General features: G+C 46.1%; 1 protein-coding gene and 1 pseudogene across 15 annotated transcripts in view; both read left to right on the top strand.

The window, feature by feature from the left end:
• Positions 1-10,661, top strand: part of KMT2C (lysine methyltransferase 2C) — a 255,758-nt gene extending 245,097 nt beyond the window's left edge. For 14 of the 15 annotated variants that reach the window (XM_070423607.1, XM_070423606.1, XM_070423614.1 and 11 more), the window contains 7 exons: positions 593-729; positions 1,709-1,851; positions 2,112-2,280; positions 5,885-6,001; positions 6,564-6,637; positions 6,872-6,980; positions 8,738-10,661. In XM_070423607.1, the coding sequence (XP_070279708.1) occupies positions 593-729; positions 1,709-1,851; positions 2,112-2,280; positions 5,885-6,001; positions 6,564-6,637; positions 6,872-6,980; positions 8,738-8,830 (842 nt within the window). In that variant the 3' untranslated portion in view covers positions 8,831-10,661. The remainder of the gene's footprint in view (positions 1-592; positions 730-1,708; positions 1,852-2,111; positions 2,281-5,884; positions 6,002-6,563; positions 6,638-6,871; positions 6,981-8,737) is intronic. The other variant, XM_070423611.1, reaches the window with a different exon arrangement.
• An 11,414-nt stretch (positions 10,662-22,075) lies between these two features.
• On the top strand, positions 22,076-23,809 carry LOC139016060 (microfibrillar-associated protein 1 pseudogene; annotated as a pseudogene).
• Positions 23,810-24,762: the final 953 nt, after the last annotated feature.

Genomic DNA, 24,762 nt, shown 5'->3' on the forward strand with positions numbered 1-24,762 from the left:
CATGCCCTTGACCGGAATCGAACCTGGGACCCTTGAGTCCGCAGGCTGACGCTCTATCCACTGAGCCAAACCGGTTTCGGCTGTTTCATACTTTATAGAGTGGATTTTCCATTTACAAATGCGAATCTGAACTTCTTTTTGTGATTCTACCTGGCTCTTCGTTGTACAGTTTTTTAAACACTTGCTAGACTTACTCTAAATCAGAAGATATATTCACACACAGATTTGATGAAATAAATAGGAAAATTTGTTGATAAAAGGTTGGGGACCCTTTTCTTAATGTCACTGAGAAGGCAGCATCCATCTGCGTATACTGTTTTACTCAGCAGCATTAGATATTCAGTGCAGAGCTAGCAACGAGACAGTTTTGACCTCCAGGGTTAAGTCTCGGTTGTCATGGTCACTTTTGATGTAGAAAGTACTGGGGAACTGCGTGAGGCTTGTCGGCCCCTCACTGCCTCACTTGGTGCCTGGGATGTCTGGGAGGCTTGCTCATCTTTCTGCTCTGGGTTTTATGCTGCATCCTGCTTGCCTTTCTATTTAGCTGAAAGTTCATTTGTCATGCACACTTTTTTTTGGTTCATCTGTACAGGTGTTTGGGATAAAATTTTGGAGCCCGTGGCTTGTGTGAGAAAACAGTCTGAAATGCTCCAACTTTTCCCAGCGTATTTGAAAGGAGAGGATCTGTTTGGCCTGACTGTGTCTGCGGTGGCTCGGATTGCGGAATCAGTGAGTGCCGACGAGGCGGGCGATGCGCAGAGCGCACAGTGTGGCCCTTGGACCACGTGCTGTGGATGGTCTTGCCTCTCCAATGAGGCGTCTGTGTTCCCGTCACTCATGCCGTTCGGGGGCTCCCTCCCCGCTTCTCTGAGGCCCCCTGCACTTCATGAGGGTGCTGTGCCCACCCCTGACGGGGATGTTTGTGGCTACTGTCAGGTTACAGGACACATGTCTTCTCTGACATCTCTCTGTCATCTTTTAATATTACAAGCATGTTTGCCAATGAGTCCCTCGCAGTGTTGGAAAGTTGCGTGACTATAAGGCATTATTTTCAAGAGTAAAAGCTCATTGATGAGCTTTCTTGGGAAAAGCTACTGAGTAATGTGCCTCGTTGCTTCCTGTGCTAGAGAGCCCTGCCTAAATGCCGTGTGTCTAGTGTGCCCACAGAGCAATGTGCTCACTACAAAGGTGTCCTAGAAAAGACCTTAACATAGAAAGTATTTTACAAGTAGCCCTGAGCTCTACCACCCACACTCCTGGGACACTGAGAGTGACAGCCTCATCGTGTCAGTCGACTTGGGGAAGTGAGAAGTGATCATGGAAGTAAACCATGGAAATGATTTGAAACTGTACTTACTGGTCATTTTAAATTTCCAAACAAAGACATGGAAGTTGATACTGACGTTGTGAATTAGTATGCTCCCGCGTTTGGGATGCTGACATCCTCAGCCCTAAAATCCCACAGGCAAGCACGCTGGTTTTCTTCAAGGAGCATTTGCCAGCGTTTACTAAGGTCTGCTTTGAAATGGAACTTGTCTGTTCATACTTTAGTAGAGCCGAGTGTAGGCTGATCTTGTTAACATAAGTTACATTTTGAAGATGTTGACAAGTTATTTCCATACAACTTGGGCCATCCTTTCACCAGCTCAAGACCTCCTGTCGTCTTAATCCATTGAGTTAACTTTTTGTCTATTTTGCTTCCTTTCAGCTCCCTGGGGTTGAAGCATGTGAAAACTACACCTTTCGATATGGCCGAAATCCTCTCATGGAACTTCCTCTTGCCGTTAACCCCACAGGTTGTGCCCGTTCTGAGCCTAAAATGAGTGCCCATGTCAAGAGGTTTGTGTTAAGGTATTTTGTTTTAACTTCACATAGTACAGCCCAGGGTTTCTAGGCGTCTTAGTGGTTTTGTGCTTGATTTGTCTGCTGCTTACAAACCCTGTGTCCCTGGCTGTGTCTGTGCCCGACCACATCAGAGAATGCGCCGTGCGCTCTGCTAGGCGGCTTCTGTGCATGCTCCCGCCGCCGCATTGGAACTGGCCGGGCTTTGGTGGGACTGGAGATGTCTTCATTCTCCTTTTCTTCTCTCCCGCTGCTACACCTGCCTGCAGGCCGCACACCTTGAACAGCACCAGCACCTCCAAGTCCTTCCAGAGCACAGTCACCGGGGAGCTGAACGCCCCTTACAGCAAGCAGTTCGTTCATTCCAAGTCGTCTCAGTACCGGAGAATGAAGACCGAGTGGAAGTCCAGCGTGTATCTAGCCCGGTCTCGGATTCAGGTGGGAAAGACTTCTCTGGAAAGGAGAGCGGGTGGCCTCTGGCATTCAGGAGAGAAGCGTCCGGTGTGTGGAAAGGGTTGCACATGGCTGTGGGAACGGGCATGTTTTCTAAGTCACAGCAGACCGTTGGTTGCTAACACTAGCAAGCCCACACGCAGTCGCTGGACATGCACATTTCACTTCCCGAGTGGACAGACCGTGTTGGACTCCACACCTTTGCTCAAGGGAACAGGTAGCACTGGCCTCTGTGTACACATGCGTCTTTCAAGCACTTGTGAACAATCCAGTGAAAATAGTTTCGAAGTGTGCTCCTGTTCTGGAAACTACCTGTGGGATATTGCACAGGTGAAGCCGTCTGGGGCTCAGCATGTAACTCCCTTCCCAAGCTGCAGACCTCACAGCCAGAGGCTGCGCAGCGCCTCCCCTCGGATGTCCCAGGCTGAAATCACCAGGTTCTCTGATCTACTCTCAGGCTCTGCCGCCCTGACTTCACCCCCATCTCCCTGTCTGCACCTTTGCAGACCCGCCTGTCTCCTTCCAGCCAGCCCCCTCAGAAGCCATCGGGGTCTCTTCAAACAGAGTCTCCTCTGCAGGCCCTTGTCTGTGCTGTCAGGCTTGATCCTTCCTGGGAGCTTCTTCCCTCTCTGAAAGATCTTATGATCTTTTCTTTATTCTTGACTAGAGGCCTGGTGTGCAGAATTTGTGCACCGGTAGGGTCCCTAGGCCTGGCCGGCGATCGGGCCGATTGGGGCCTTCCTTCTGGCTGCGGGCCGAGGCCTGCCTTCATTCCACGCCGCCCCCTGGTGGTCAGCGCACGTCATAGCGAGCGATTGAACTCCCGGTCAAACTCCTGAGGGGACACTTAGCATATTAGCCTTTTATATAGAGAGATATTTGGGAAGTTAACAAAAATGTGCTGTGTTAGCGTTTTACTGATTCCACACTGATGAGCCCTTTCATCCTGGAGCAAGATGACCTTCTGTCTCAGGGATTTGTCACGTGCATTCTTTTCCAAGTTCCTACCTCCCGCACTCCTCTGTTTGCACCTCTGGGCACATACCTGCCCCCTGAGACCCGGGGTCTCGGCTTGGACCCCAGACCAGCAGCAGCAGCCACGTGCTCTGGGGCCTTCAGCGCAGCCAGAGGGTCCCGTCTTGTATCCCCCCTTCTCACCCCTTCTCTCTTGGTTTCCTTGCACTGAGACTTCTGCCAAGCTGCTAATTTTTTTGAATTAGCTAAGCGCCCTTTCTGCTCTTCTCTTTTATCTGGTATCTTGTTTTTACAATTTGAATGCAGTGTCTGCCTTCGGCTGTTGCCGGAAGAACAGAGCCTCTCCCGATCCTGGGACGAGAGCTCCCCTCGGCTCCCGGCAGCGGTGCCCTTCCCCTCTGCCTGACCAGCCACGTCCCGTTTAAAGTGTTCCCAGCGGCTCAGCGCGCTCCACCATTCCCCTCACCATCACTGTGATGGTTTCGGAGCCACCTGCCTTCAGGTTGTCACCTCACACCCGAGGTGTTCTTGCCCTTCTCCATTCTGCCTCCCAGGTGCTGGGTGCTACTCCCTCTGCAGCCCAGCCTCACTGTGAGCATCTGGGAATGTGGGTGGGCTACACGCTTTGGCATTGTTTTCACGAATCCTTAGTCTCTAGACCAACGGAGGTGGCTCTGTCTCCTTCTCTTCAGCGGCCGTGATGCTCCATGTTGTTGATGAGCTTTGATTAATTAAACCGTCCACCTACTGAAAAGCATTTATTTTCTTAACACATTTTCCCAACGTAACCATCAGTCTCTTGTATCTCTTGTGTGTTGGTAGCTGTGATTGCTTGTTTCTTCCTGCATCCACTGAGACTGTTTTCCCATTTGTAGTAAATGTTACAGCTTGTTTATTTATTTAGCCAGCCGGCTAAGTGTAGACTGGTATTGTTACTTTAATTATGAATGAGCAACTTTTTTTGAAGCTTTATTGTTGAAAGTATTACATAGGTCCTCCTTTTTCCCCCATTAATCTCTTCCTCCCACTCCCTTCCTCCTGCCCACCCTCCAGGCCCTCCCACACCATTGTCTGTGTCTACGGGTTATGCATATGTGTATACAAGTTCATTGGTTGGTCTCTTCCCACCCTCCCTTGCTTTCCTTCTGAGGTTCAATAATCTATTCACGCTTTGTAAATCTGGGTCTATATTTGATTATCAGTTTATTTGGTTCATTAGATTCTACATATGAGTGAGATATGTGATATTTATCTTTCTCTGGCTTATTTCGCTCAGCATAATACTCTCCAGGTCAATTATTGCTGTTGCAAATGGTAAGAGTTCTTTTTTTATTGCCACATAGTATTCCATTGTGTGAATGTACCATAGTTTTTTTATCCACTCATCTGCTGATGGGCACTTAGGCTGTTTCCAAGTCTTAGCTGTTGTAAATTGCACTGCTTTGAACATAGGGTTGCTTCTATTCTTTCTGATGGTTTCTTAGGTTTCTTAGGATATATTCCTAAAAGTGGGATGACTGGGTCAAATGGGAGTTCCATTTTTAATAATTTGAAGAAAGTCCACACTGTTTTCCACAGTGGCTGTACCAGTCTGCATTCCCACCAGCAGTGCACAAGGGTTCCTATTTCTCCACATCCTCGCCAGCACTTGTCGTTGGTTGATTTGTTGATGGTAGCCATTCTGACAGGTGTGAGGTGATACCTCATTGTCATTTTAATTTGCATCTCTCAGATGATCAGTGACTTTGAGCATTTTTTCATTTGTCTCTTGGCCATTTGTATGCCCTCTTTGGAGAAGCGTCTATTTAGATCCTTTGCCCATTTTTTAATCGGGTTGTTGTCTTCTGTTAAGTTGTATGAGTCCCCCACATTGTTTTTCTTTCAGAAGTTTAATTTTTTATGTTTTAGACAGTTTGATTTTCTTCCAATGAAGAAGCAGTTGTTGGAGCACCATGTGGTCCAACTGTCCTGCTGTCCATGCTGCTTTGTGTCCTGTTTCGTGTCCCTCCTGAGTCATATCTGAAATTGAACAGATAAATCATACTCTTTTCCCCCAAGAAAGTAACTTCCTTCACAGGAGAACCTCTAGCATAGGCCTCTGTCCTGGGTGCTTCCTGGCGGCCCGAGGAGGACGGTGTGGGGGGTCCTCAGGCAGCGTGGAGTCAGCCTGCCTTCTCTGCTGGGAACACAGAAACTCATAATCCCCTACAGTTAGCACTGTTTCTGTGTCATTAAATTATATGTCTAGTCCCTTTAGAAATAGGGACAAGATAAACCTCAGAAGCCATTAGGCCTGTCTAGCTGGTGGGGTCTCAGCAAGTACATGAAAGACGAGAAGCCTGATAGAAAGTGTGGCCGGTCGGTCGGCAGGGCTACTTTGTCAGGCCCTCAGGATTTAGCGTAAACAAGACACATAAGCAGGGTGGTGATAGCGTAGCTTTAAGAGGTACGGTTATCTGTTCTTCAAGTTGCAGATAGCACATAAATAGAAAAAATCACCTGAGTGCAGGCAACATCTTCAGCCTGGCTTTTGTATGAAAGGGAATGCAGAGCTGACCGAGGAAGTGAAGCATGTGTGAGATACACACACACACTCTCACACTTTCTCCTGCAGGGGCTGGGCCTATATGCTGCTAGAGACATCGAGAAGCACACCATGGTCATTGAATACATTGGGACCATCATTCGAAATGAAGTAGCAAACAGAAAAGAGAAACTTTATGAGTCTCAGGTAAGTGTCACAGCTGCAAACAGCAGAGACGGGGCCAGAGCCGACGGTCGCGCTGGGTTCAGTTTTGAACAGAAGCCCTGTCTGGAGCTTGTGTTTTCCTCATCTCCCCATTAGTCTTCTCCTTCAGTCCCTGCTGTTGTTTGCAGAGATGTGTGTAGATGAATGAGCCTGGCTGGTTTTCCAGGCCTCCGCCACTTCGTTAATTTCCATTCATAGCACGTGTCAGCTGACCGCTGCCGTCACATCGGTGGCGTGTGACCAGGGGCCTTTCAGGTTGCATCAGCTTAGGCCAGTGGTCGGCAAACTGCGGCTCGCGAGCCACATGCGGCTCTTTGGCCCGTTGAGTGTGGCTCTTCCACAAAATACCACGTGCGGGCGCACACGTACAGTGCGATTGAAACTTTGTGGCCCATGCGCAGAAGTTGGTACTTTGTGGAAGAGCCACACTCAAAGGGCCAAAGAGCTGCATGTGGCTCGCGAGCCTCAGTGTGGCAACCACTGGCTTAGGCTTCCTGGTGCGAGCAGGACGGAAGAGAGGACTCTTGAGCTGTTTCTCTTTCAGAACCGTGGCGTGTACATGTTCCGCATGGATAACGACCACGTGATCGATGCCACGCTCACCGGAGGGCCTGCGAGGTGAGACTCCGTCTGACTAAGGCCTTTCCTGTCAGTGGGCCCTGTCGTCATAGCCTTCCAGGGAGCAACAGTTTAGAGCAGACACGTTCCCGAAGTTTTATTTAAAATTATATTGGTTCTTATTCAGTAGATGAGCAAATAGGAGTGTAATTAGGAAAAAGTTTTCACTATGAGCTGCAAGTTTTTCAAGCTTCTTCTAGTTGATGTATAGTTTTCTGAAATGGTGGTTTGCAGATACATCAACCATTCATGTGCACCTAACTGTGTGGCTGAGGTGGTGACTTTTGAGAGAGGACACAAAATTATCATCAGCTCCAACCGGAGAATCCAGAAAGGAGAAGAGGTAAGCATGTGGGAGGGAGCTTTGCTGTGTGCGGATCCTGGGGTGTGGTTTCCACCTCTATACAGGTAACTTGTCCCGTGGTTTCCCAGTTCTTTATTCTAGAACCAGCCTTAACAATTAAAAGCCTGCAGAGCAAATCATGGCACCGTTGCCTCCTGTGGTCTCAGCCACGTGTGAGGCCGCCACAGGGCTATAGGCAGCAGGGTTGGGGCACCCTCCACTCCAGGTCCTTGTATTCCCAGATATGAGAACAAGCTTACAGGTTTTCACATCAACAGATTTTCACAACGTATAGTTGCTTTATTATCTATTCTTCAGAATGCTAGGTGCCAACCTTGACATTTCTTTGGTCTCACAGGTGACTTAATATTATTAGGTGTTTTTTTAAAAATATATCTTACTGATTTTTTTTTTTTTACAGAGAGGAGGGGAGAGGGATAGAGAGTTAGAAACATCTATGAGAGAGAAACATCGATCAGCTGCCTCCTGCACATTCCCTACCGGGGATGTGCCCGCAACCAAGGTACATGCCCTTGACCGGAATCGAACCTGGGACCCTTCAGTCCATAGACCGACGCTCTATCCACTGAGCCAAACCGGTTAGGACAAGAGTATTAGTTTTGATTGCCTCATTTGTGTTTCCCGACTTTGTCGTTCACTAATGTGATCATGCATCACGGCAGCTCCAGAGCTGGAAGGCTCCCGCTGAGCGCCATGGGCCCCAGGAGGAGCCCTCCCGTTTGGGTGGGAGGGGCTCTGGTGTCTTGTGGGTGTTGGAGCCCCCAGCCCTTTGTGAACAAAGCTGTGGTATTTTGCTTGTGTTTCGGTCATCTTTTTGGAATTCCCTTTGTTAAATCAAGAACTGAACCAAAGCCTCTTTCGCACATCTTGTAACTCGATGAGGAACTAAGGAAGGGAGAAGTCCAGCATGGTGCCAGTGAGCATGGGGCCAGTGAGCGTTGGTTCCTCCCGGGTTGGGCAGTGTTGGGGCCCAGGGGGTTGTACCATGGGGGTTGTGCAGACTCCCAGCTGCCTTGACAACAGGCTTGGTCTGAGAAGTTAATAATTTGGTGACTCCTATAGAAAGACATCGTTGAAATACTAAGTAAGGAACAATGGGGGAGAAGGATGGTAGCTGACGAGGGCGATTCATCTGTGCCCAACTTGCAGTGCCCCATCGGCCAGTGAGGGGAGGAAGAGCCTGGAGCTCGGGGGCAGGGGACCCCGGCGCTCCACCTGCAGGGCAGCGTGGTGAGCAGTTGTGAGATGCCCCTTCTCCCGCCAGCTGCCCTTCTCAGGTCTGGCTCGGCCTGAACATACTGCCTCCCGATTCCCTCGGTCCCTTTGGGATCCCAGGTAAACAGCCAGGCTTGTTTCTTTTATTGTTTGTTTTTGTTGTTAATCCTCACCCAAGGATATTTTTCCATTGAGAGAGAGAGAAACCTCAATGGGAGAGCGAGACATCCATTGGTTGCCTCCCAGAGTTGGGGATGGAGCCTGCAACAAAAGTACATGCCCTTGACTGGAATTGAACCTGAGACCCTGCAGTCCGAGGGCTCTACCACTGAGCCACACTGGCGAGGGCCTGGCTTGTTTACTTCTTCAAGAGGTTCCCCCATCACCCCTCCCAGGCCCCACAGAACCTCAACAAGGCGGGTCTTCCTGTGGCTTGTTGTTTGCGAGCCCTGGGCAGATGGAGGGAGGGGCCCATTCTCCTTCCTTCCCGGCCCCTCTGACTCTGTCTTTGCCGTGGGCAGCTGTGCTACGACTATAAGTTTGACTTCGAAGACGACCAGCACAAGATCCCCTGTCACTGTGGAGCTGTGAACTGCCGGAAGTGGATGAACTGAATGCATTCCTTGCGCTTGTCCCTAGGAAGAAGCGATTCAACACACCGTTTGGATTTGGCAGCAGAGAGATATTTTTATTTTCTGTTTATGACTGAAATCTAGCTTCTGGGAGTCTGATTTCCTCAGTCCTTCCCAGGGAAGGCGGACTCGGCAACGCTCCTCCAGTGGCTGAGGTTACAGAATTACAGATGGTCCAGCACTTTTTTCTTTTTCTTTCCTTCTTTTTTCTTCTTGTGGGTGGGTGTTGTTTGTTTTGTTGTTTTAGTCTCACTAAGGAGAAACTTTTACTGGGGCACAGAGCCGATGGCTGCCCTGCCCCAGGGCAAGGGCCTTCCTATGAATGTAAGACTGAAATCACCAGCGAAGGGACATGTCCAAAGTGCTGGCCACGGCCTTATTGAAAAAGGGGCAGGCCCTCTAATTTAAAGTTTTTTAAATAAAGTAGACACCACTGAACAAGGAATGTACTGAAATGACTTCCTTAGGGATAGAGCTAAGGGATAATAACTTGCACTAAAATACATTTAAATACTTGATTCCATGAGTCAGTTTATTGTAGTTTTTGATTTCTGTAAAATAAGAGAAACTTTTTGTATTTATTATTGAATAAGTGAATGAAGCTATTTTTAAATAAAAGTTAGAAGAAAGCCAAGCTGCTGCTGTTACCTGCAGAACTAACAGACCCTGTTACTTTGTACAAATATGTAAATATTTTGAGAAAAAAATACAGTATAAAAATAGTTATTGACCAAATGCTACCAGGCTCTGCAGCAGCTCGGGTGCTTATAAAATGTTCATAGGGATGTTACAATATAATTTTGTGTTATAAATATGCCATTATAATTATGTAATAACCAAAATTTCAACCTAGAGTGTTTGGAGTTTTTTGGAAACCACGGTCAATTAGTACTTAATGTTTTATACACCTTCTGATAGAACAGAGTGTATGCCATGACTACAACTTTTATAGCTGTTTTGGTAATTTAAACTAAATTTTTCATATTATATTGTTGCATCCCTACTTCTTCAGTCAGGTTTTTTTGTGCTTACAATTTGTGATAACTGTGAATAACTGCTTAAAAAGACACCCACATAGAGGCTGACTTTTCTTCAGCAAAAGTAGTTTTGATTAGAACTCTGTTTCAAGCCACAAAGAATCATTTAAACGTACTAGGATCATGTAGCAGGAACTCTGATCTAACTCTAGCCTTCTATTTAACACAAAAATTTGAAAAAGGAAAAAAAAAAGGAGATGTGATCATGGGCGGCAGGACTCCGGCAAAGGGTTTGGAAGATGTGATTATAAATGTGTTTGTATGATCTGTTTGTTTACATTTCTTTAATAAAAACACTGTTTTGTGTTTGCTCGTAGGAATTTAATCAGCATTTTGAACCGGGTTAGCTTTTTATTTTGTACTTAAAATTCTGGTACTGACACTTCACAGGCTGAGCATAAAATGAAGTTTTGTGTGCACAATTCCAGTGGACTGTAAGCTGTTGGTATATTCAGTGATGCAGTTCTGAACTTGTAATGTATATGGCATGATGTATTTTTATCTTACAGAATAAATCAATTGTATATATTTTTCTCTTGATAAATAGCTGTATGAAATTTGTTTCTTGAATATTTTTCTTCTCTTGTACAATATTCTGACATCCTACCAGTATTTGTCCTACCGGTTTTTGTTTTGTTTTTGGTTCTGTATAATAGTATCTAATGTTGGAAAAATTGAATTTTTTGAAGTATACAGAGTGTTATGGGTTTTGGAATTTGTGGACACAGATTTAGAAGATCACCATTTACAAATAAAATATTTTACATCTCTAAAAACCACCTGAGTCTCTGTTAACCCCTCTCCTGTTCTGGCTTGAGCTCTGAAATTGATGCTTGCTTGAAATTCACCGGTGGTCTGATCCACATGTCAGAATTACCGCCATGTTGACATAATGAACTCAGTTCTCAAAGTTTAGACACAAGTTCTTAACTCATTGCAAATAGAGACTGTCTTCCTTGCAGTTGAATAAAGGGAACTTCAGTTTCGCTTTAGTTTAGGCCTAATTAAAAACATTCATGGTGCCTTACTCCCTGGTATGAAGTCCTTTTTTTCCTAAGATTTTTAATTGACTTAGAAGGGAGAGAGAGAAACATCGATGTGAGAAACATGGATCAGCTGCCTCCTGCATGCCCCACACTGGGGACTAAGCCTGCAACTCGAGCATGTGCCCTGACTAGGAATCAAACCACAACCTTGAGATCTGCAGGCCAACACTCCAACCACTGAGCCAAACTGGCCAGAGCTAGTCTATTTTTGTTTAACTGTTCAATTGCTCTCCTAGATTTATTCTATGTGGTAGATGCTTTATTTCTATAATACTGAATGTATTTAACACTTAAGGAGGTTACTAAGAATTAAAATTGCTCAGAATCCCCCCAAAGGATTTTTTTTTTACTTAGTAGAGAGGTTTATCACAATTTGTGAAGAAACCTGAAGCCTTTTATGTATTTTTTCTACCTCAAGTAAAATTCTATGTGCAATGTGAAATGTTTTAAATTGTTTTTTACATTTTCAAATAGTTGATATATGCAATATTAATTTCACATGCATAGCATAGTGATCATATATTACAATGATCATCCTGATATGTCTAGTTCCAGTCAGACCATTCATAGTTATTGCAACATTAATGACTATTTTTGCTATGCTGTAATTTGTATTCCCGTGACTGTTTTTATAGCTGGCAATGTGTACTTCTTAATCCCTTCACCTTTTCATCCACCCTCCAAACCCCCCTGCCATCTGGCAACCATCAGTTTGTGCTTTGTGTCTATGAGTTTGTTTTTGTTTGCTTACTTTGTTTCTTAGATTCCGTGTATAAGTGACATCATATGGAATTTGCCTTTCTGTGTTTGACTTATCTCATTTAGTATATTACCTTCTAGGTCCATCCAGGTTGTCAAATATGCTGAGATTTAAATCCTTTTTATGGCCAAGTAATTTTCCATTGTACATATGTACCACATCTTTTTTATCCAATTGTCTATTGATAGACACTTGTGCTGTTTCCTATCTTGGCTATTGTAAATATCAACGCAATGAACAAAGGGATGCATGTATTTTTTTGAATTAGTGTTTTGGATTTCTTCAGATAAATACCCAGAAGTCAAATTGCTGGGTCATAGAGCAGTTCTCTATTTTGAGAAACCTCCACACCGTTCTTCAGTGGCTGCACCAGTTTGCAATCCCACCAGCAGTGCACGAGGGTCCCTTTTCTCCACTTCCTCACAAGTACTTGCTGTTTGTTGATTTATTGATGACATTCTGACAGGTCTGGGGTGATATCTCAGTGTGGTTTTAATTTGCGTTTCCCTGATAATTAGTGATACTGAGCATCTTTTCATTTCTGTTGTCCATCTGTTTGCCCTCTTGGGAGAAATGTCTTTTCAATTCCTTTGTCCTTTTAAAAATATTTATTTTATTGATTTCAAAGAGGAAGGGAGAGAGAGAAATACTAATGATGAGGATCACTGATCCCCACTGGGTATCAAGCCTACAACTCAGGCATGTGCCCCAACCTGGAATCGAATCGTGACTGCCCGGTTCAGAGGTAGATGTTCAACTACTGAACCACACTGGCTGGGTTGCCTTTTTTCTTTATTAAGGTATTACATGTGTTCTTATTCTCCTATTGCCCCCCGGCCCCACCCCCTGCCCATGCCCTCACTCCCCTGTGTCCATTGTTTATGCTCATATGCATGCATACAAGTCCTTTGGTTGATCTCTCCCCCTTACTCCCACCCTCCCCTGCCTTCCCTCTGAGGTTTAACAGTCTGATCAATGCTTCTCTGTCTCTGGATCTGTTTTGTTCGTCAGTTTATGTTGTTTATTATATTCCACAAATGAGTGATATCATGTGATATTTATCTTTCTCTGACTGGCTTATTTCACTTAGCATAATGCTCTCCAGGTACATCCATGCTGTTGCAAATGGTAGAAGATCCTTCCTTCTTACAGCAGTGTAGTATTCCATTGTGTACCACAGTTTTTTAATCCACTCATCTGCTGATGGGCACTTAGGCTGTTTCCAAATCTTAGCTATTGTAAATTGTGCTGCTATGAACATAGGAGTGCATATATCCTTTCTGATTGGTGTTTCTAGTTTCTTGGGATATATTGGTTTTTTGAGTTGCGTGAGTTGGTAATCGTTTTATTCTAAAAACTTTTTGGTGGAATCTTTAGGGTTCTCTACAGTATGTCATCTGCAGATATTGACAGTTTTACTTCCTCCTCTCCAATTTGGATGCTCTTTATTTCTTTTTCTTGTCTGATTGCTGTGGCTACGATTTTCAATACCATCTGTCCTATATAATAAAAGGCTAATATGCAAATTGCCCTCTTGGGAGTTCAACCCCTTGCTATGATGTGTGCTGACCAACAGGGGGCAGCACGGAACAACGGAAGGCCCCTATCAACCCTGATTGCCAGCCAGGCCTACCCTGCATGAATTTCGTGCACTGGGCCTCTATTATATTTAAAAGCCTAAGTGACCATTAAGACCAGGCAACTGGCTGGTAGCTATGACATGCACTGACCACCAGGGAGCAGCTCACTCCCACAGCCAACTTCCCGCAGTCCCTTCCCCCAGTCAGCCTGCCCTAATAGGCCCCAATCGCCGGCCAGGCTGAGGGACCACACCTGTGCACGAAGTTGTGCACCAGGCCTCTACTGTTAAATAAAAGTGGTGAAAGTGGACAACCTTGTCTTGTTCCTAGGAAAAGGAATTCAGCTTTTCACTGTTGGGTATGTTAGCTATGGGTTTGTCATATGGCCTTCATTATGTTGAGGCATGTTTCCACTATTCCCAATTTGTTGAGAGTTTTTATCATTAATGAATGCTAGATTTTGTCAAATGCTTTTTCTGTGTTGATGAGTATATGATTTTTATGCTTCATTCTGTTTATGTGGTGAATCACATTAATTGATTGGCAGAAACTGAACTAATCTAGGAATAAACCCCACATGATCTGCAATTGGTTGCTGCCAGTACTGGGCTTGGGCTGCTTAACAAGAGGTCTAGGACACTGAGGCCAGCTGCTACCTGTTAGAGTTTGTGATCTCTGAGACTTTAGGAAAGCAGGCAGAGGCTGCCACTTGTGTGGAAAAGTTGCTGGAAGAGGTTCTGGCTGAGTGGTGAGTTGGGTGGGGCAGGGTATCGAGTGGTGTTAGCCAGGTTGATGGAGACTCAGGCTTGGTACCCACCTGTGCCCAGCCGGTGGAATGGGAGGGAAGCTCCACAAGGGAGCAATGGCACTGGCCAGCACTTTCGTTTCTGAGAGAGCTGCCCTGATTGCTGCCCCTCCAGCCCTTGCCCTTGCCCTTAAGTTAGTCAACTTATTTCCTCCCCACATGTCCCTGACACTTGGAGCTGCTGCCCAAAGTGAAGAGCGAGCGAGTCTATGCATGGCCCCCTTAAGACCTGCAGCACCTACGCCTCTAGCCACCCACTGTCTTTCTGGGACAGTCTCTGCTGCTTTTCACAGCCAGATGTTATTGGGGCCTTCCTTCCCAGCACTGGAATGCTGGGCTGGGACCCATCGCTCCGCAGCTGAGATACCCCTCCTGATTTTTAACCACCACACATGGGTGTGGGGTCTGCCTGTTCTACATCTCAGCCCCTCTACCGTTGTTGATGTGGCTTCTTTATATCCTTAGTTATTGGACTTCTGTTCAGCTAGTCTCCAGGTGGTTTTCAATAATGGTTCAGTGATTTAGTTGTAATTTCGATGTGACCCTGGGAGGCGAGCACAGTGCCACCATCTTGATTTCTACAGTAGACTTTTAGCTTGTGCTTCATGAATACCCGAAAGGAACAAGCCTTCGTATTGTGTGGTTTTATAAAAAGTCTCAAAGCAAATATCGTCTGACGAATTTTTTTGAAACTTCTAAGACATTTGAAATTGCCAGATTCACAGTCTGCAGGTTTTAAGCTGTCGTCACTGTAGTCTTTTCTTCTTCAGCCTCAGACTTGGTCTTGAACAAGGAGACACGTAAGGAAGGAAATGTCTGTGAGCCATTGCGGAGCCTGGGATCTGCTGTCTGCGAGTGGATGCCGACTCCTTGTTCCATACCAAGGATGGAAGCTCATTCTGGCCATCAGGTCTACGAATCGGAGCTCCCTGTCACAGGGAGAGAGGAAGCATGGAATGCAGGCGAGTATCAGGGGTAGATGGTTCTTTGCAGGGCAGCCTCGTGCCTCTACCCCTGCAGTGGATCCCAGAGGTAGACGGATGAGTAGCAAGCCTGTCCGTCCCACCTCAGACATCACAGTGGTTGCGTTTATTCTTTGACCACGTACTCCACATGTTTCTTAAATGCCTGAAAGGCTCCAGCGAGTGACAAATGAGACAGCTGTGGCCCTTGGTTTCACTGAGTTCGTACTCTGGTGGAGACGACAGAGAAAAGCAGGAAATTTTTAAGGCAGAATCTGGTGAGCTGGGCAGCAGGAGAGGCTCCCTGAGGTGATCCTGAAGCTGAGCCCTGTGGCATGGAGACAGCCAGCGCAGGGACGAAGGCAAGGTCTTCCCTGCACGTGCAAGAGGCTGGGGTTTGAGGACTGGAGTCAAGTGAGGCTGGAACACAGTGGCAGGAGGAGAGGAGATGAGAGAAAAGCAAGGGCCACGTCACAGGGATTCCGGACGTCTAAGGCAGCGGGAAGCCTGTAGGCGCCGATGGCTCCGTCCCTGGCGGAAGCAGAGTGAGGGGCCATGGAGAGTTGGGCAGCTGAGCTGCTCTGTCAATCGACGCTCCATCAACTCTTCCCAATTACAACCTCCGCCCTCCTGCTTGCCTCATCTGTTTAATCCAAAAATAATGATCTGAAATACAACTTCTAACGCTCCCCTCTTCCAGGAAGCCCAGGTGTGCAGTCACGAAGCGAGAACATTTAGCCTCAGACACCACCACCCTAAAACAAATCCCGTGTTCAGCTTGGCAAAGGCCCAGAAGCCACACGGAGCCTGCGAGGAGCAGGCGCACTCCCAGCACCACAGGCCCCTGCACCGAGGACACGCTCCTTGTCGCTGCGATAAAGGCAGTGGCAGTCCCCGGCCCCTGGCAGCTGCGCAGGCAGTGCAGGCAGTCTCTCCCCGGGGTCTGTTCCCTTCCGTCCTGTCCCGGGCCCTGCGGGGGAGGGCTGTGCAGTCTCAGTGAGCAGAGGAGACCTCGCCTTCCATTTCAGTGTTGCCGACACTTTGCAAGGGGACCATCGGCACTCCCCACAGGTTCCCAACACAGGAGCCATCATCGAGCAAAGCTGACGGTTCTTAGCCACCTGCCTAAGGGAACGGTAATTATTAAGCAACAAAGCAAGATGGTTCCCATCCAGATGGGAGGGGCCCGACATGGCTCCTGCTTGTGGATGACGGACGAGCACGAGGCCCCGGGACCTCATCCTGGCGCTGGCGCTGCTGCTGGAGACGCACGGCACCGTGATCAGCACAGTCCTCACCTGTGGTTCCAGAAGGTTTCTTAACAACTTCCTTAATCTTCTGAAATGGAACCCACCTGCTACTTGGTAGGAAGACAGAAGAGCTCCTACTCCCCTCCATCCCACCCCACCCCCAGGGCCTCGTCAGGTTGCCCTCAGGCGGACACAGCAGCTCTGCAGGCCAGACGGCTGCTCGGAGAAGATGCCCCCCGCAGCTCCACTGCGGCCACCGCTCCGGCCGGCTGCCCCAGCTGGTTGAGGTGTTCTCCCTGCCTGCAGATTTGGGTCTCACGTCAGAAGATGCTTTCTGGGGCTCCAACCACTGGGCCGAGAAAGCACGTCGCTTCTTTTTTTTTTTTTTTTTTTAAATATATTTTATTGATTTTCCACAGAGAGGAAGGGAGAGAGATAGAGAGCCAGAAACATCGATGAGAGAGAGACATCGATCAGCTGCCTCCTGCACATCTCCCACTGGGGATGTGCCCGCAACCCAGGCACATGCCCCTGACCGGAATCGAACCCGGGACCCTTCAGTCCGCAGGCCGACGCTCTATCCACTGAGCCAGACCGGCTTTAGCGATGTTTCGCTCTTCCTCCCTCCTTCCCTTCCACTCTCTCTAAAAGGCAATGGAAAAAATATCCTTGGGTGTGGACTTAAAAAAAAAAAAGATTTTATTCTGGTGGCAGTTAAGTTACTGGAGAATTGGTCCGCCTTTTGAATCTTGCCTTTATTATTTTATTTATTTTTAAACATCTTTATTTATTTCAGAGAGAAAGGGAGAGGGAGAGAGAGAGAAACACCAATGATGAGAATCATTGATTGGCTGCCTCCAGCAGGTCCCCCACTGGGGATCAAGCCCGCAACCCAGGCATGTGCCCTTGGCCGGAATTGAACCTGGGACCCTTTAGTCCACTGGTCAACGCTCTATCCACTGAGCCAAACCAGCCAGGGCTATTTTTTTATATATATATTTTTTATTGCTGATAGTATTACAGATCTCTCCCATTTTCTCCCCATTGCCCCCCCCCTCCTCCAAGCCCCCACCTACCCTCTCAGGTCTTCACCAGAAGCTTGTCCTTTAAGCATTTTTAGGATGAGTCTAACTTAGCTCACCGATGAGGTGAGGCCCTTCAGGGCAGCTTCCTGATGCCCTGGGTCTTCAGTGTCTCCACTTGGCTGGTGAGAGCTGAAATGTGACCTCGGGAAGGGGTTCCATTTAGAGCTTCCCAGGACTTCTTTCCTTGGAGCTCGTCCTTGGCCCGCCTTGCAGAGCCACATGTCGCCTGTGGGCAGCATGATGCACACATTTACAGACCTTCCTCTGCGAGCTCCCTCTCCTCCACGCCGGGCTGCCAATTCTAGCCACTGTGCCTCCCTGAACTGTTCTGTATCAATTAGCAAGATCACCATCCTCTTTTTTGGTTTCCCCTCCATGACTAGTACTTATTCACGAGTTAAGAAATCTCTGCCTAATCTTGGTCAGGGAACTGTTCAGCCGTCTCAGAAACGGACGTCAGCACTTGTTCGCTGGGCTGGGGCAGCAGCAGGCAGAGGGAGGGGACGTGTCCCTGTTCACAGTGTGCATCTTCTTCGGCTGTGCTGTGGACATGTTGGTAAAGACTTCAGTGCAAACTCGCCTCCTTGCTGATACTTCAACAATATAAATCGTACAAATTCTCACATCTGCATTATACTTTCTGTATTCTGAGGCTTTCTGTCTCGTTTTTAATTGAACATTAAGGGAATGCAGTATTTTATTTATGCATCTATTGGTTAATCCTCATCCAAGATATTTTTCCATTGATTTTTAGGGAGAGTGAAAGAGGGCAAGACAGAAACATCGATGTGAGAGAAACACATCGATTGGTTGCACAAGCCCCAACCAGGGTCTGGGCCGGGGAGGAGCCTGCAACTGAGCTACAATGCCCTTTACCGGAATCGAACCCAGGACCCTTTGGTCTGCAGGTAGATGCCCTATCCACTAAGCCAAACCGGCTAGGGCGGGGATGCAGTATTTCAATTCTAACTCTTCCAATAGCTTTATCTAGACGCCTGTTGGCTATTTTTGTCCTTTTATGAAATGTTTGTCGCTAAGAAAGACAGGATTACATTTTCTTCTTCCAGACTGAGTTGGTGCAATGTCCCAGGTGTACTGGTAATAATACAGATTTTTTTCCAAGAGATGGAGTTACACATATGTTGATATACTGGCATTCTTGGTTATCAAAATACTCCTACAGCTTTGGGACTTTGTAATGGCAAATATTCATCCTGTGTGAAAAAGCATGATGCATAACTCACAACCGTGAGTACATACAAGTGGAAGCGTAGTTGTGTAGATACATAGGGGACCTAGAAGGACACGTCAGACTGGAAACTGCTTGTGGTTATGAATGACTTTGTTCTTTGCTTTTTATGTTTCTGTCTGCTCATGTGGGGACACACTAACTTTTAAAAAATAAATATTATCTTTAAAACCTAAAAAAAGAAAAGGAACTGTTGCCAACCCTCAAGACAGGAAGGTGCACTTCACTTATAGTTTCAGTTTGAAGTAATTTCTGCATGTGATACAACTTTTCATGTTTTGTCCCAGGAAGGCAAATGGAGGTGTCCTTCTCCCAGTGCCATTGGTTATTTGGTTTTCTTTCCCCAGTGTTGGCTCCTTTACTGTAGTTGGTTGCCCATGTGTGTGGGGTTGTTTCTGTTCCACAAATATATTCATTATTGATAAGCCATTATCAGTCAGTTTGGAATTTGTGCAAGTCCTCCTACTTTATTCTTTTCAAAATTATTTTGGCCACTTAGTTGTATGCATTTCCATAGGATGTTAATCCTCACCCTAGGGCAGGGGTGGGCAACCCCTGGCACCCGTGCCAAACATGGCACGCCAGTAACCTTTGCTGGCACGCGAAACCCTCTCTTATAATCTTCCATTTACAATTTTTGTGAACATTTGAATGACTTAAATGTTAAATTACAAGGAACTGGCAAGACACTTGATGTTATGTTTGGTTACATAAAGGCTTTTGAAAAGAAACTGGAAGTCTTTAAGAGGGATGTGGATGGTGAGAGATTTAGATATTTCCCAAACCTCAAGTGGCACATCGAAGACCTCCCAAAAGATGACAGAACAGACTGTCAAAGCCTTCAAAAGCTGTTTTTAAACATCCTCAAGTCAACTATTGAGTTCTTCTCAAGATTTGCGAAATTCAGAGAACTGGAAGAGACAGCAAAATTCATGAGGTTTCCAGACGGCATGAAACTGGAGGAACTAAACTTACAAATGTTTTCATGGATAGACATGGCTGGTTTTGAAATGCAGTTGATTGATTTCAGAGTAGCTCAATTTGGAAGCAGAAATTTATTGACCTTAGAGTTGACTTGGAAAACATTGAAAAAAAACAATTAGAGTACCAGAGAGAAGTGTTGAAAACGAACTATTGAGGACTTGGAATGCCATTCCAGAAAATTTTTTCTGTTTAAAAAACTTTGCAACAGTGTTACTCTCTATGTTTTCATCCACATACACTTGTGAATCTTTGTTCTCAGTGATGAATTTTGTTAAGTCTCCTAATAGGAGTAGCCTGACGGATGAAAGTAGTAGCTCCTGCATATCTCTGAAGGTCACGAAATATAAACCTGATGTAAAATCTCTGTCATCAGTGATGCAGCAGCAAAAGTCCCACTGACAGCATCAAACGGAGTCATAAAGATTTCTGTCGGACTATCAGTGTACATGTATACATTAAAAAATAAATGTATTTTTCATCATCATATACTGTGTTTTTGTGCTCGAATGAGTTTTATTATTTCTTCAGTAGGTGTAACATGTTCTCAAAAAATTAGGGTTGGCACGCAGAAGAATTCTGAGTCAGAGATTTTGCTGGTTTTGGCACGCACTCACAAAAAGGTTGCCCACCCCTGCCCTAGGGCATTCTTCCATTGATTTTTAGAGAGTAGATGGGAGGGGGAGAGACACAAAGAGAGAAACCTCAATGTGAGATGTGAGAGACAAGCTTGGTTGCCTCCAGCACATAGTCAGCCGGGATCTAGCCTGCAACGGAGGTACGTGCCCTTGACCAGAATGGTGATCCTTCAGTCCATGAGCTGGCACTCTACCCACTGAGCTCAAGGGCTAGGGCTAAATTTGAAAATTAGATGGAGGGCAGCATTCAATTTGTAGATCAAATTGTGAAGAATTAATATCCTCAAATATGAGTTTCTTAATCTGTGAATATAGCTTTCCATTTATTTAGATTGTCTTTATTTTCTCTCAGCAATGTTTTATACCTTTCACTGTTCATATTTTTAATGCTACTGTATCCTGCAATTACCATTATTTTTCATTTTGAACTCTGTGTTGCTACTATATAAAAATACAATTTTTATAAATTGACCCTTTATTTTGATCCTGATAAATTTCCTTGCTTTCTTTTGCAAGATCATAAGCCTTTTCTCCGGTTTTACTGTCACAAACTACTGATTGATTTTGTAATGTTAAAGCAGCTTTGGTGTATTGCTTTTAAAATTTCTCACAATGTCAAAATTTCTCAGAAGTTTTCCAGAAGAGGCTGTGTATTATTGGGACAGTCTTCCCTCCAGTGTTTGATAGAACTCATCAGTGAAGCCACTTGTGCCTAGAGTTTTCTACATGGGAAGGTTTTTAAACTACAAATTCCATTTGTTTCATCGCTATCGACTATTTAGGTATCTATTTCTTCAGAGAAGTTGGGTAATTTATTTCTTTCAAGATATTTGTCCATTTCATTTCATTTATTGACATAAAGTTGGTCGGAATAATCCCTTATCCTTTTTTAAAGCAGTTTTAGTTCACAGCAAAACTGAATGTATAGAACACACGCACAGCCCCTCCCCCTCACCAACACCCTGCATCTGTAGTACCTTGCTACCAATGATGAGCTTTTGTTGACACATCATTATCATCCAAAGTCCAGTTACACTAGACCAGCCGTGGGCAAACTACAACCCGCGGGCCAGATCCGGCCCGTTTGAAATGAATAAAACTAAAAAAAAAAAAAAAGACCGTACCCTTTTATGTAATGATGTTTACTTTGAATTGATATTAGTTCACACAAACACTCCATCCATACTTTTGTTCCGGCCCTCCGGTCCAGTTTAAGAACCCATTGTGGCCCTCGAGTCAAAAAGTTTGCCCACCCCCGCACTAGACTCTGCTTTTGGGTTTGTATTTCTATGCACGTTGACTAACGTATATCATACACTACCGGAAGCCGGACCACCCTTGCTGCTTGACACAGTCGCTGCAGGGAAGAAACATCTGCATAGCTTATGATTCAAGGGTGTATATGGCCTACTGTTCTTAATATGTTTGCTCCCCTTCTTAGCGCTATGTGTTTTAACCAAGGTCACCTCTCCGAGAAAGGTTGTTTCCCCAGGTGTGGATTTTTATCAGTAAAACCCCTTAACTAAGCTTTAACTACGAACAATCACGCATAAGCTTCATAATCTTTACTCCCTGGAATGGAGATAACAAATGCCCCAGCCTTTGGAAAAGAATGGATAGGATTAAGATCAACTGGTATAAATACAGATGTAGCAGCAGAAATAAACACGAACCTGGCTAGACTGCTGATCAACTGAACACTGTCTCCGTGTCATTCCTTCTTCGCCAACTCCGTCCACACCTTTGGGAACCCCTGGACCTGCTGGGGTTGGACCCCAACAATTGGCGCCCAACGTGCGGCACGAACCCACGACCCTGAGATTAAGAGTCTCATGCTCTACCGTTGATAGCTGTTTACTACTTGGAATCAGGGAAGTGCCCGGAGTCCTGCCGCTGCCATGAACATGTCGGCCCCCAGCGCACTCATGAAACAGCCGCCCATTTAGTCCACAGCCGGGGCTGTCCCGGTCCACAATGAGAAAGGTGAGATTTCGATGGAGAAAGTGAAGGTGAAACGTTATGTGTTGGGAAAGAGGCCAGACTATGCCCCTATGGAGTCCTCAGATGAGGAGGATGAAGAATTTAGTTCATTAAGAAAGCCAAAGAACAAGAAGCAGAGCCTGAGGAACAGGAGGAGGATTCATCTAGCGACCCCCGACTACGGCGTTTGCAGAAGAACCGTATTAGTGAAGATGTAGAAGAGAGATTGGCTCGACATCGGAAAATAGTGGAACCTGAAGTGGTAGGAGAAAGTGACTCAGAAGTAGGAGGAGATGCTTGACGCATGGAACAAGAAGATGGCAGTGAGGAAGAAGAGGAAGAAATTGATGATGAGGAAATACAGCGGCGCCATGGCATGATGCATCAACAAGCACAGGAGAGAAAAAATGAAGAGATGGAAGTCATGGAAGTGGAAGATGAAGGACGTTCTGGGGAGGAGTCAGAATCAGAGTCCGAGTATGAAGAGTACACAGACAGTGAAGATGAGATGGAGCCTCGCCTTAAGCCAGTCTTCATTCGAAAGAAGGACCGAGTAACAGTTAAAGAACGTGAGGCTGAAGCATTGAAACAGAAGGAGCTGGAGCAGGAGGCTAAATGCATGGCTGAGGAGAGACGCAAGTATACACTCAAGATTGTAGAAGAGGAGACCAAGAAAGAGCTGGAGGAAAACAAGCGATCCCTGGCTGCACTGGATGCGCTGAATACTGACGATGAAAATGAGGAGGAGGAATATGAGGCATGGAAAGTTCGAGAACTAAAGAGAATTAAGAGGGACAGAGAAGATCGAGAAGCGCTTGAGAAGGAGAAAGCAGAAATTGAACGCATGCGAAACCTGACTGAGGAAGAGAGGCGAGCTGAGCTTCGTGCAAATGGCAAAGTTATTACCAACAAAGCTGTTAAGGGCAAATACAAGTTCTTACAGAAGTATTATCACCGGGGTGCCTTCTTCATGGATGAGGATGAAGAAGTATACAAGAGAGATTTCAGCGCACCTACCCTGGAGGATCATTTCAACAAAACAATTCTTCCCAAAGTCATGCAGGTCAAGAATTTTGGGCACTCTGGTCGTACCAAATATACCCACCTTGTGGACCAGGACACCACCTCCTCTGATTCAGCATGGGGCCAAGCGAGTGCCCAGAACACAAAGTTCTTTAAACAAAAGGCAGCTGGGGTACGAGATGTATTTGAACGGCCGTCTGCCAAGAAGCGGAAAACTACTTAAAGGTCAACCACTTATTCCTCCAGCCGTGGGACACAAGGGCAAGTCTCAGTGTCTGGACCTTTGCTTTCACTGTTATTTACATGGGCTACGTATCCAACCTATTGGACCTACTGCCATACTTGTGACACTGGGTACCCCAGTTTTGGAAGGTGCTTTGTGCGGTTGGGACTCATGCTGAGAAACCCACATAAAAGCACTATCCAGGTAGGATTATCCCCACTTAAAATTATTTCTGAGAAATCTTCGTTTTCATCATTGCTCTGGCTTCCCAAATTTACTTGGGACTGTTCCAAGTTTTTTCCCAGGCCCTTAGCTTGGGTCAGAAACATACGCATGTAAATGGACAGTGCATTACTTCTACTTTACAGGAAATCTGAGCTCATTGAAACCTGAGCATTTGGGGTTTTTCTTTTTAATGCCTGCTTTGGATATGTTAAATTTTTTAAGAAATACAATGCAGAGGGTTGTACAGCAGCCAAAAGGCATCGGGCCTCCTGTACAATAGCCTCTGCTGACTCAGCCTGGTAGAAGGATACACAAACCAGACCAGATCTAGTAATGATGTGGGGAAGAGGTTGTGTTTTCTATCCAGAAGGGGCAGTGCAGACAATTTGGGTACCAGAGCATTACGTGCATCACCACAATGGACCCAGAGAAGCTCCTTTTCCTATCATTCCAAAGACTTAGAGTTGCCCCGATGACAGAAAAGTGGAAAAGAGAAGAAAAGGAAGGCTATGCAAGGGACTGAGGTACCAACATGGGGTCAGCTGAAGAAGTTAACAACTGAGGCCCAGCAGATGGTAGAAAAGCAAGAAGTGGAAGCTACTCTCTCAGCCAAGTCTGAGGACTCTGAGTAAATTCTGAGGGAAATTCCCCGAGGTACAGACATTGGAACCCTGATCTAACTAAACCTAAAGCCCTTGTCAAATGGACAGACTTGCTTACAGGAGCCTGGAAGGGACCTGATGTACTTTTAACCTGGGGGAGAGGATATGCTGGTATATTTCCACAGGACGCAGACTCACCTGTGTGGATTCCAGACCGTCTAGTTTGACCTTATGTCACACCACCCTTCGTCTCCGCCTCCTCCTCCTCCTCCCAGTATCATCCATATCAGCTGACCCAGAGGGCACAGCTGACTCCTCCCTGGACACCAACACCACCATCAAGCACGGCCCCGATGGACCCTTTGATCCAGCCCTCCAACGCGCTGACGCTTCGGGAAGCCCATCACCAATGACACCGCCCGCTAACCAGATCAACAAGGACAACCAAACCACTGACTTGAGGACAGC

Source organism: Myotis yumanensis, unplaced genomic scaffold (assembly GCF_028538775.1).
Source record: "Myotis yumanensis isolate MYYU_CA2020_CCGP unplaced genomic scaffold, mMyoYum1.0.hap1 SCAF_9, whole genome shotgun sequence".
Taxonomy (NCBI): Eukaryota; Metazoa; Chordata; class Mammalia; order Chiroptera; family Vespertilionidae; genus Myotis; species Myotis yumanensis.